General features: G+C 32.0%; 1 protein-coding gene and 1 non-coding gene across 2 annotated transcripts; both read right to left on the reverse strand.

The window, feature by feature from the left end:
- Nucleotides 1-2292: 2292 nt before the first annotated feature.
- Nucleotides 2293-2399, reverse strand: LOC115708365 (small nucleolar RNA R71). Its single transcript, XR_004009865.2, has one exon. It is a non-coding gene; the product is annotated as a small nucleolar RNA R71 (small nucleolar RNA).
- Nucleotides 2400-7178: 4779 nt separating this feature from the next.
- On the reverse strand, nucleotides 7179-10759 carry LOC115707611 (senescence/dehydration-associated protein At4g35985, chloroplastic). The gene is made up of 6 exons (XM_030635624.2): nucleotides 9857-10759; nucleotides 9599-9717; nucleotides 9357-9523; nucleotides 9188-9272; nucleotides 8935-9102; nucleotides 7179-7589 (listed from the first exon to the last, which is right to left on the reverse strand). Exons 1-5 carry the CDS (start codon nucleotides 10649-10651, stop codon nucleotides 8937-8939), a joined length of 1332 nt encoding a protein of 443 aa, XP_030491484.2. The 5' UTR covers nucleotides 10652-10759; the 3' UTR covers nucleotides 7179-7589; nucleotides 8935-8936.
- Between the last annotated feature and the right edge of the window lie 1222 nt (nucleotides 10760-11981).

Genomic DNA, 11981 nt, shown 5'->3' on the forward strand with positions numbered 1-11981 from the left:
AGTAAACTCAAACAGACTATATGAAGGATTTAAACACTTGCATGCCCAGAAATCTCGAATGCAAACCCAGAAAAGAGCAAATAGATAAGTAATAGCATGCCATTCAATGATAAAGCAAAGGATGCAAAAAACTTACGATGAAGTGTTGAACTGGGGGTCCTGCTGCAAGTCGAGTAAAGACGAGAAGGACTGGTAGCAACGAGCGAAGAAGAACTGGAAAAATCGCAAAGTGTTTAAAGGCCTTGTTCTAGGTCTGAGAATTTTCTCTCTAGGAAATTTGAGCAAAGTTGGCAAGAAATGGGAAGTAACCGAAATGAAGAAAAGGTGGTGGCTTTTATAGGCAAAAATACATGAGGAACAGGCGTCATCACCTACCAATCGAACGGTGAGGGAAGCGCACGATTCAAATGCTCAAAGATCAACGGACCAGATTGATTTACAATAAAGGCGGTGGAAACGCTTGAGTATCCGTCTGACACCATTAATGCGCCGTATCAATCAATGGGTGTGAAACGAATCGACCCCTGCAAAAAGTGAATCGCTGCATTAAAAGCCATCATTAAATACACCCTCACGCGCTCAAAGCTCGTGCCAGGAAACCAAGGAGTCAACCGGAGGCACTTGAACAAGCCTTGTTTCATTTTTCAAATAAACAAGGCTTGGGGGTAAATGTTGCCCCTAATTTTGCCCAATATACGCGGACCAATCAGACAGGGACACGTGGATCAAGCAATTCACAATATTTGCTAAGTCTTTATGCCATAAGGTAACATCCAGGACGTAGGTCCCGGAGAAGGCACATGGAGCTCGATATGCTCCCGGAAGCCCATATAATGCTAAGGCATCTCCGTGAGGTGTCAGGTTTCTCCTGAGCAATCAAGTCGCATTAAATGCCGCATGGGAGGAAGCGTGTTGGGACTGCTACACGCAATAAAGTCTGACGGCACAATCTCCAACCAGCAGCGCCACAGTAATGATCATTTAAGTCTAGCGACGGCTACACTGTGAAGAGTCACGTCAATCAAAAGACAAAAAGGACATTCCACATAAAAACCCTACAGCACCTAGGGATTTGACCATGCATTACCCATGGTATATTCATTGGGAATACCCAACTTTATGGATACTTACAGATACCCTTGTAAGGACAATTCTAGGGATTACCCCACCAAAAACACTATAAATACCTCCTCAAAGTTCATTAAATGGGATCGAGAATCTTGGGCTGCATATGAGCAAGTAGAGTAAATACTCACCAAGAACATTCTCTGTATTTATAAGGGTGAAATTCTCCCAAGTATACTCTCTGTATTAAATACATCCATAAATAACAAAGACTCGTGGACTAAGGCTCATTAACGCCCCAACCACGTAAAAATCCTTCTCTCACTTTCTTACAGCTCGGTAATTTTATAATATTTTATTAGTTGCCGAAAATCTCGGTCAACACATATTATATTACATTTCTTAATAGTGAAGTAAGATTTATATATATATAATTATATATTATTATTATTATTATTATTATTATTATATATTACAGTAGGTTACTTACTGTTAAATTATATTTATATATATAAATTTATATTATATTATTATTATTATATATATATATTACTTAACTATTAAGAAAAATATATTATTAATATAATTATATATTATAAATTATAATTAATATTAATATTTATATTTTGGTCAAATATATACATATTATTTATTTCTCACTATATTTTAAATTCAGTCTTTATTTTACGCACTTATATGGTAGGCACCGCCTCCTAATTTTTTCTGTTATTTTAATTTTTGTGATACTTGGTGTATAATTTACTCGGAACGAAATTCTAAAATTCGTTTAGTTAAAAGAAAATTATTGTCGGTTAAAATTAAAATTGAAAATTCTACATCATGAAACTAAATCAAGTAAATGTGGAAGAAAAAACTCTCATTGATCATTTTTCTACCATTTATTTTAATCTTCCATCATGCATTATTTTTCCTGAAACAAATGCTACACATTTTGTGTTGAAACCTTCTATAATTCAATTTTTACCATCTTTTTATGGGTTAGATAGAGAGGATCCATACATGCATGTGAAAGATTTTTTAGAAATTTGTTCTACTTTTAGATTTCAAAATTTTTCTGATGAATTTGTTAGGCTTAGACTTTTTCCATTCTCATTAAAAGATAAGTCTAAAGCCTGGTTTAATTCACTCCCAGCCCGATCCATTTTTATTTGGGATGAATTAGTTAATAAATTTTTGTCCAAAATTTTTCCCATGTCTAAAACGGATAATATTAGGAGAGAAATCTCCGAATTTTTTCAGAAAGATCGCGAAGAATTTTCTGAATGTTGGGAAAGATTTAAAGATTTATTGCTAAAATGTCCACACCATGGCTTTGGGAAATGGAGATTGGTAAAATACTTTTATGATGGATTATCTCCCTCAAACCGACAAATGGTACAATCAATGCACACTGGAAAATTTTTACAATTTAGAGGGGATGAGGCTTGGGAGTCTCTTGAGAATCTTTCTGTAAATTCTCAACAGTAGAATTGCCAAGATTCTAGATCGAAAGCTTCCAACACACCTAAGAGATGTGGAATTTACGATGTCAAAGATGACGTAGATATCAAAACATCATTAGCAAATCTAACTAGGAGAGTTGAAGCTATGTCATTAAGTCAATCCATGAATATCCCTATACATAGGAATGAAATTTGTTTCTTATGCTATAGTACAAGTCATAGTGCCCAGTCCTGTCCATCATTGCCTATATACCAAGAGGCATTTTCTGAAGAAGTAAACGCTCTTCAAACTTATGGGAAATCGATAGCTTATTTTCTCAATCCTACAATCCAAATTGGAGAAATCATCCAAATTTTTCTTGGAGACAGAACCAGCCTCCAATGAACCAAGGGAACCAGTACAACACGCCCAATCAAACTCATGCCCAACCTAATATGCCATATCCTCAACAACAAAGAAAACCATCATTAGAGGATACCTTACAACAGTTCATGCAAACCATCCAACAGTCCATGTTAAAACTTGAAACACAAATGGGTCAGCTTGCTACTGCTGTAGCTGAAAGGGAAAAGGGAAAACTTCCAAGTCAACCCATTCTCAATTCAAAGAGTCAGTACGAGGTAAGTACATCTAGACCTACTGAAGAAGCTAAATCAATTTCTATCCTTAGGTCTGGAAAAATTATTGAAAAACCTGATTACATACCTCAACCTGATACTGAAATGAACAAAGACTCATTGAAAGAAAATGAAAAGAGTCAGCCTGAAAGTTCACATTCCAAAGACTTGATTGAAGAATCGAGTCAAACTTTGTCATTCATTCCAAAAGCTCCATTCCCACAAAGATTGCTCCCGATCAAAAGAGGTAGTCAGTATGGTGACATCTTAGAGGTATTCAAACAAGTAAGTATAAATATCCCTTTCTTAGATGCCATTAAGCAAATACCTGCCTACTCAAAATTTTTAAAAGATCTGTGTACTACAAAAAGAAACACCAATGTTCCGAAAAAGTTAGCAGATCGATCTATGAAAATTCCTAAAGAATCACAATCACTCCCTGGACCACAAAAGTTATTTCGACCTCCTGATTAGGACATTCCTTTTGATCCCGGTAAGTTATGTTCTAAATGAACTGATCCATTTACTGTTCGTACTCTTTTTCCTCACGGAGCTGTTGAAATTGAAAATTCTAAAACTGGTAATATATTCAAAGCCAATGGCCACAGAAACCATTTTTAGAATTAACACCACCTAAAGTGGAGGAAACGCTCTTTCACGATCCGATTTACCAAGGTTAGTGAATTCTTTCACTACTGGTCCTATCTTTAATTGATTTCTTTATTTTCAGTATTTTAGTTTATTTTCTGTCATTTGTTTTTGTTAGAAAATCAACATCTATCACTGTGCATATTCTCTGTTTTTTTCGGTTCTCATCTCATGTTCTTATCATACACATATTCAGACATTGAGGACACTGTCTCATTTTAGTTGGGGATACTGAGTATATTCTTGCGTTAAGTTTGATAAATTTCTTACCTTTTTGAAAATTTTGAGTCAAATTCTACTGCTAATTATGTGAATAAATAAATATTGTGCTAGACTAGTTTATACTATATTTAGTTACTTAGATAGTAATTTCAGTAAAAATTGCACAAACCAAACATATGATTTGATTGTTTTTAACAAATTTAATTGAGAAAAATCTTAAGTTAAAAGCTTTCATTTTTTGTGAGAAGTGAGAATTAAGAAAACGACTTTTTTAACATATATTGATATTCTGAATTGGTAAAATCGAAATTTTTGAAATTTGAAAATATGACAATTACTAGAGGGATACTTTTTGTTAGAATTGAGCATAATTGTAAATTTATTACCTTTATATTTTCTTATCACACATGTTGCCTCTTGTAAAAAAAAAAATAAATAAAAAAAATTATTATAAAATATATATTGTGTACATTCTATATATATACAAAAAAAAAAAAAAAAAGAGAGAGAAAAAAAGTATAAAAATTTATATTGTGTACATACTATATACATATACAAAAGAAAAAAAAATAAACAAGAGCAACATTTCTCTATCAGCGTAGCTTTGTCAAAAATTCAAAATATACCAAAGAAAATTTTGCTACGGTAATTATTTATTTTGGATATTGTCTCTTAAAAAGAAAATACATATATATCATATAAGAGCAATATTTTAGTTTTAATCATTTAGCAAAGTATGAAAAAAAGTTTATTTCTTTATTTTGGCTCTAGGTACTGTAATGAAATCCCGAAAGTTAACTTGTCATTTGAATTTCAAATATTTTTGGTTAGCCTATCTATGGGTCAATAATTGTTTACATTGTTCGTCCTAAAAATCTTTATCCATTTGAGCGTCAATTAATATATCTTTCCAACTCCAAGAGTGACAACCCTTCCTCCTTTCAAATATTTCAATACCTGTGAGGATTTGGAGTTGAGACTTTTTACTTTAAAGATTTTTTTTTATCTGTGTTATGGATTAAAGCAAAGAATATGATTTGAAACACACACACACAAAAAATCTGGAATTATATCTAATGTAATTTTTTATATAGTATTTTCTAGTGTTTACACCAATATTTTATTTTGTTTCAATTAGGCAGAGTTTGTTTTGATTTGTTCATCTGTGTAATATTTTGTTATCTGCTTGAATTGCTAGGGACTAGCAATAAGCTAGTTGGGGGTTGTGTTAAATGCCAAAATATTACATATTTCATAGTATAAAAATACAAAGTTAATTAAATTTTAAATAATATTTTCATGAAATTAAAGTTATATATTTTTATAATGAAAATATTTTATTTAAGATTAGTTTTATCTTTGTTTATAAATAATAATTAATATTTATGGCATAATTGAGAAAAAGAAATAAAAAGATAAAAAAAATGTATTATTTTTATTAAAAGAATTACAAATTAATTAGATTTTAAAATAAATATTTTTATGTCATATATTTTGTGCTGATAATATTTTGTTTGGATTTAATTTTGTTTGTGTTTGATTGAGAAAATAGCATTTTTAAAAAGAAAGAAAGAAATAATAAAAAAAAAAAGGATGATAAAAATGTGGCCCAAACATGAGAAAAGTGGTATTTTGAAGACCAAATTGAGCCCAAAGAGCATCAGGCCCAACCGACCCATTTTTCTCTCCCAGCCAACAACCACGACACATGGCGTCGTGCGGTTCGTCTGCAGAAGGCGCGTCAGTGCCTTGTCTCCTCCGAACCCTCCTGGTCCGTGTGTTTCGTCCACTCGCCCAGCCGAGAGTGGGCTTCGTTGTTCTTGCTCTCCAAGGGTGAAAAGCCTTTTTCCTTCTTTCCTTCAACACGTGACAAGTGGCACAAAATTGGCCAACTAATTCTCTTTTTAGCCAATCAGCGACCGACACGTGGCACCGACTCATCAAAGGCAGCCAATTCAAAATGCAACACGTGGCACTCCGAAATTAACTTTGTGTATTTGTAAAATTACCCACATGCAATTTGTAATAAGTTTAATTGCACATTAGTCCTTTTACCCTTCTATAAATAGAAGCTTATATTTTTAGAATTCAGTTACAGTTTCAGTTTCAGACAGAAAAATCCAGAGAAAACGCTCAGAGCGCTCAGTGTTAGTTTACCGCTTTTGTTAGTTAATTTTCTTATGGGTTTCTAAGTTCCCTTATTATTAAGGAGGACGATGAAACCTAGTGTATTTAATTAAGTATTCATTTTTATTTTGATTCTCAGTACAATATATGCTTATGATTTTCGCTTCTTAAAATAATTTCTTTCATCTTTAATATCACGTATTTTTTATAGTTAGAAATTATTTATGTTTGGTTCCATATTTTATTAAAAATAATATTCTTTGATTTTTTGTATTTACATTAAATTGTTTCACATTTAATGCTTAGAAGTTATAATTTTAAAGCAAAGGAAAATCTATTTTTTATTAGAAAATAATTGGTTTGATTACTGGTTAAATTATGAGAATCAATATAAACATAAATATTTTTATATACACTTAAGTGGATTCTGAACCCTTAATAATATCCCCAAATATCTCTGAAAATATTTGTTACTGTCATTTTTATCGTTTAAACACTTTATTTTATTTTGTTACCAAAAACTTCACCATTTTCGGAACTAGGTTAGAGTTTTATTAGCTTAGATTAAATAAGTATTTTCTTCGATTTCACGCAATTCCCATGGGTTCGACCTCGTTCTTCACAATCTCCATATTACAATAAAGATTCGTGCGCTTGCGAGTTGATAAATGTAAACCGTACCATGTCGGTATACAACAGTGGTGGTGGTGGTGGTGGTGCACTACTATTTACTTCAGTTATGAACCGAAGCAAAAGCTTTTTCTTTTTAACCGAAATAAAAAATATTTTGTGTCGGCTCTAAAATAAAGCAAAAAATATGAATATTCAGTTGCATTATTAAAAATTTTAAAAAACATTTAGTGTCAATTTGGAATCGATGCTTATAGTAATTAGTCTTGGTTATAAACTGAGACGAAATGGAAAAATATATATGCACACTTTAAGTGTCAGTTTTAAAATGACACTAAAACTCATTAGTCTCGGTTTATAACCGATACCTAAACTCTGACTTTTTGTCACTGTGGAATAGGTGTCGGTTCTATGAACTGATACTATATGTATAAGTGTTAGTTTAAAACTGACACCAAAAGTGCAGTTTGTAAAAGTGTACGAGTAACATCATGTCTAGTTTGATTATATTGCTGCCCAAACATGTCCTGCAGAGAATTCATTATTTTAGATACATTTTGCGCATAACATCATCCATGCTCACAAGCATGAAGCACTTGGTCTTGACATTTTTGGATTGAATTCATGTATCTTATTTGTCCCAAACATTGTTCAGGGCGTTGGCAGCAAGCTTTTCAGGGCACTCCTCAGTTAGGACAAATTTGTAGTTCTCACAAACTAGTATCAAATTCATATTAGATTTCTAAAAAAAATTTCCACCATTCAATTTTTCAAGTGCTAGTAAAGCAGTGAGGGAATTTGACATAGTAGACATGACTGAAAATAAATAAAAATAGCAAATCAATATACTTGAATAAATAAATATCATCTTGAAATTAATGTAGATGTGATGCATGAGCGCATACAAATTAAAATACATAAAAGAATGTTTAAGCTATTCTACGATAAGACATTTTGACAATTAAGCACCGCCTTAGGGTCGGTCAAATTAATTTCAATGTGCCTATGAGACGAATTCCATCTTTATTATTTTGAAACCTAAGTATCTCATATTATCCTTTTCAAAATATAAAGTATCGTTGTTGGTGAAGTGAACAACTAACTGCATAGAGGCATAGTTGCATTTTGTGAGTGTAACCCATTATTTCAGATTTCATGACTTCATTTAGTAATGATGCCTTAGGGTCGCCCAAATTTATTTCATTGGGCCTATGAGACGAATCTCATCTTTATTATTTTGAAACCTAATTATATCATATTTTCCTTTTCAAAATATAAAGTACCATTGTTTGGTCAAGTTAACAACGAACTGCATGGAAGCATAGTTGCATTTTGTGAATGTAACCCATTATTTTAGATTCCATGACTTAACTTAGTAATCCTACCTTAGGGTTGGTCATACTAAAATATATTACTTCATCCTATCTTAGTCAAGAGATCAACCTTAAGCAACAGTATAGACAAATACATTCCTTACGGAGACGAAACAAAGCCATCACAAGGCTAGTTTATACTCCTTCGATGTTGACCAATAATGGAGACCATATATTATATTGACATGTACTCTTTCTCCCACTTACTATTTTAGGATTAGTGTGTTTTATTTATCAATTCCCAGAATTAATACATGCTAACCCTTTTGATAAATGTTGATGCAGAAATTTGGCCAACTCGCTCGTATGTATAGACGAGATAAAAGTTAGAAGTAACTAAGTAAAATAGAGAGCACACACAAGAATTTATAGTAGTTCACTCCCTGTGTTGCGACCGTAATGGAGCTACATCTACTTCGAGTTTTTATTCTGATCATTTTATTGATTCAATTTATAAATTCTCACTGATTTTAATTAAAAAAAAATAACATAAAAAACTGTTAACTACTTTCAAATATAACATGGATAGCTGAAGATACTTAATAGCAATGCACTTTCATTAAACATTAATTTGGGTAAAGATAAACGTGTCATGACAAGCCTTTGCAATCTAAACCACAGTTCCTAAGATTTGATCCATGTCCATGGTTTACACACACTACACAAGAGAATTCTTTTCTTTCATATAAACAGTTTTCCCTCTTCACAATTGAAACTAATTTTATACCCATTTTAAGCCTTAAGTCTTTTATTAGAACTACCATTAATGTAATGTTAGGAAGTAGTACCATTAAATTTTGGTGCTACTTTTAGCAGCATTCTTCAACATTCCAGTGGAGACAGATGAAGCTGGATTAAGAGCTTTTCTTATTTTGAAGATATTCCAGGCAGTACCAGCGCAATGACCAACAGTTGCAAGAGCATCAGCAGTGGCTTCCCCTGCCTCATCTCCATACCTAATATATAATATCAAAACTTATTATTACTTATAACTTGTTTCAATGCAATGAAGCTTTTACTTTTATATATTCTCAGTCTCACCTGTTGCTGACCATTCTTGTTGCAGCAACAGAAGTGGCCGAAAGAGCTTGCTTTTCTGCTACTTCAGCTGCATCTAACACCTTATCTGTTTTTCTTTTTTTAGTTTAGAATAATGCACCATTGCTTTAGTATGCACATTCATATAATTTTCAAGTACGAAGAAACTTACTAACTGCATCAAGTGTAGCCAGGATGACCTCTCCCGGAACCATTGTAAGGAATTTCTTCCCTGCTTGAGATTTTAACATGGGTGCCATCACTGCTCCCGTGGCTATACCAACTCCATTCAGCATTGTTTTGCTTAATCTCTCTGTCATCTTTGACATCTTTCTTGCACTAAAATGAAATCACTTAAATCAGTTCATGTCCGTGCATGCATGTAATGTAAGATACTCTTTTATTTATATTTACCGTTTCAAGCCTTTGTTGACTCCACTACTTTTCTTAACAGAACCACCACTTTCTTTCTTTGTGACACAACTTTTCACCTCAACCCCATTAGCTAGAGTCATTTCCCCTCCCTTTTGTACCTGTATTTTTATTTTCCCTTCACTTTAACTTAGATTCACTATAAAGTTGTAAAGAACAGAAAGAAAAAAGTGTTCCATGATGTCATTTCTCAGTGTTTAACAACAACAAAAATTACCAATTATGAGAAAGAAAAGGGACCTGATTGGCATAAGCATTGCTCAACTTGAACATCCCTTTGACAATATGACCAGTCCCTCCTGCAATTGCCTTAGCCAAAAAATTATTGTAGTTTTCAACTCTGGGAGCAAACTCCTTCCAGTCAAGACCTTTACTTTGAGTCGTTTTAGGAGTGGTTGTTAAGCCTGAAAAGCAGGTATTCTCCTTCAAGAAAGAGTCTAGAGAGGTTAAAAAGAAGGCGCAATCATCCGGAAACGAGACGCCGTAACTGAGAGGAGGATCACCATCTGTCATGGGCAAGGAGAAGAGATAGTTGAGAGAATCTAGCTTGACTACGGGCTCATCTTTAGTCAAAGGCCATGTAAGATCGTTTCCTACACTTACTATGGTGGCAAGAGAGACGTTTTCGTCTAAGATTCGAGTGAGTTTGAAGTCGCCATTGGCGAGCTCCAGAGCTTCCCCTGCTTCCACCAAGTGAACTCTGCATACTGGGATTTGAAGCAGGATTTCGTGTCTTATGTTTTTGGCTATTTCTGGGTTGTAATAACTGTTTTCAAGAGGAGCTTCTTTCATGGCGGGTGAAGGGTTTTTTGAGTTGCAAAAATTGAAACACCCCATTATTGATGCTGCTGTGCTTTTCTTTTTTCGTTTTTTGTGAAGGAGAGAGATGAGATTTGAGGTAGAAGAAAAGTGGATTCTTGTGTTTGAAAAGAGTCTAACTTTATTCGTATTCCTATTTGAAAAAAAATTATAATAAAGGATAGGAAAGGGAAATGTGGGACTTTCGGTGGAGGAAAGAAAGAGAAATTTGATCATGAGAGGATGACAGAGTGTCTATGATTTGTATGGCATTAGAAATTTGGAGGTAGGAATAGGGTGGACATAGAGAAAGAAAGAGCATTATATGTGTGTGAAAGCAAATGGTGTTTGATTTTTGGGTTTTACTATTCATTATGATCTTGACTTAAATGTGTTTTTCTGTCATGCAGCTTCGTTAGAGATAAGCTTTTATGGTACAACATTTTAACTTCTTCTATGGCTTATCAAGCTTCCGTTCCTTTTTCTGTTTCAAAGAGTATTATTATATAGTAAGGTCCAAATACTTAATTGAGCCCCTAAAATATTAGTGAAATTAATATTAAAAGTATACTTAATTATTAATTAACCTCCTCCATAAGTATAGTAAAATTATATAGATTATACCATTACTATTTTATTATAATTGTAATAACTATACTTAGTATATATACCAAATTGTAATACATTCAAGAAGATTAATTTTTCATTACAAAAGAAAAATAAGAAGAAGAAGATTGAATTTTTCCATCCTTTTAAGTTTATTATTTACTCACAACTAATTTATAAGCAGTCATACTGGCTGATTGTTGAACATGAATTAAGTAGTAAAGTTGAGATAATAAAGTGTATAACAATCTATTTTAAACAAATATCTCAAAAAATAATATAATATCAAAAACAATTATTTTTCCAGCAGGTATTGCTTCAAAATCTGATCAACTAAACTAATTGACCACGTCTCATCGGTCAATATTTCATTACCACCCGATCATTTTATTAAACCAAGATTTTGCCTTAGAGCATCTCCAAGAAGAACATCAAATTTGATATTACACTATCACTAAATTTAGTGTTAAAAATTATCTTCTCTCCAACCATAACACTAAAAATTACACTAAAAAATATTTTTTATTATTATATTATTTTTTAATAAAATTAAAAAAATTAATATTATATCAATTGTTATATTTAAATACTAATTAGTGCATCACTTTTAAATTGAAAATTTAATTTTATTAATATAAAATTAATTTATGGTATTCACATTTAAATTTACACACAATAAATTAAAATATACTTTTATAATGTACCCTTCTAAATAAAGAAGTCAAACATATAACATACAGTTTGAATCTTCTTTTCGGCATGTTAAATTTTTTCGAATTTTTCAATAACATACCGGATATCTTAAATAATTATAATGTACATGATCATAAAAAAAATAAACTAAAAAAAATTTCGGATCCAAAACAAGTAAGAGTATATCAATGCACTACTTTAAAAAAATATATTGTAATTTTATAAATATAAATAATAATATATATAATTATTAAATATATAAAAAAAA

The sequence above is a fragment of the Cannabis sativa genome, chromosome 1 (genome assembly GCF_029168945.1).
Source record: "Cannabis sativa cultivar Pink pepper isolate KNU-18-1 chromosome 1, ASM2916894v1, whole genome shotgun sequence".
NCBI classification, from domain to species: Eukaryota; Viridiplantae; Streptophyta; class Magnoliopsida; order Rosales; family Cannabaceae; genus Cannabis; species Cannabis sativa.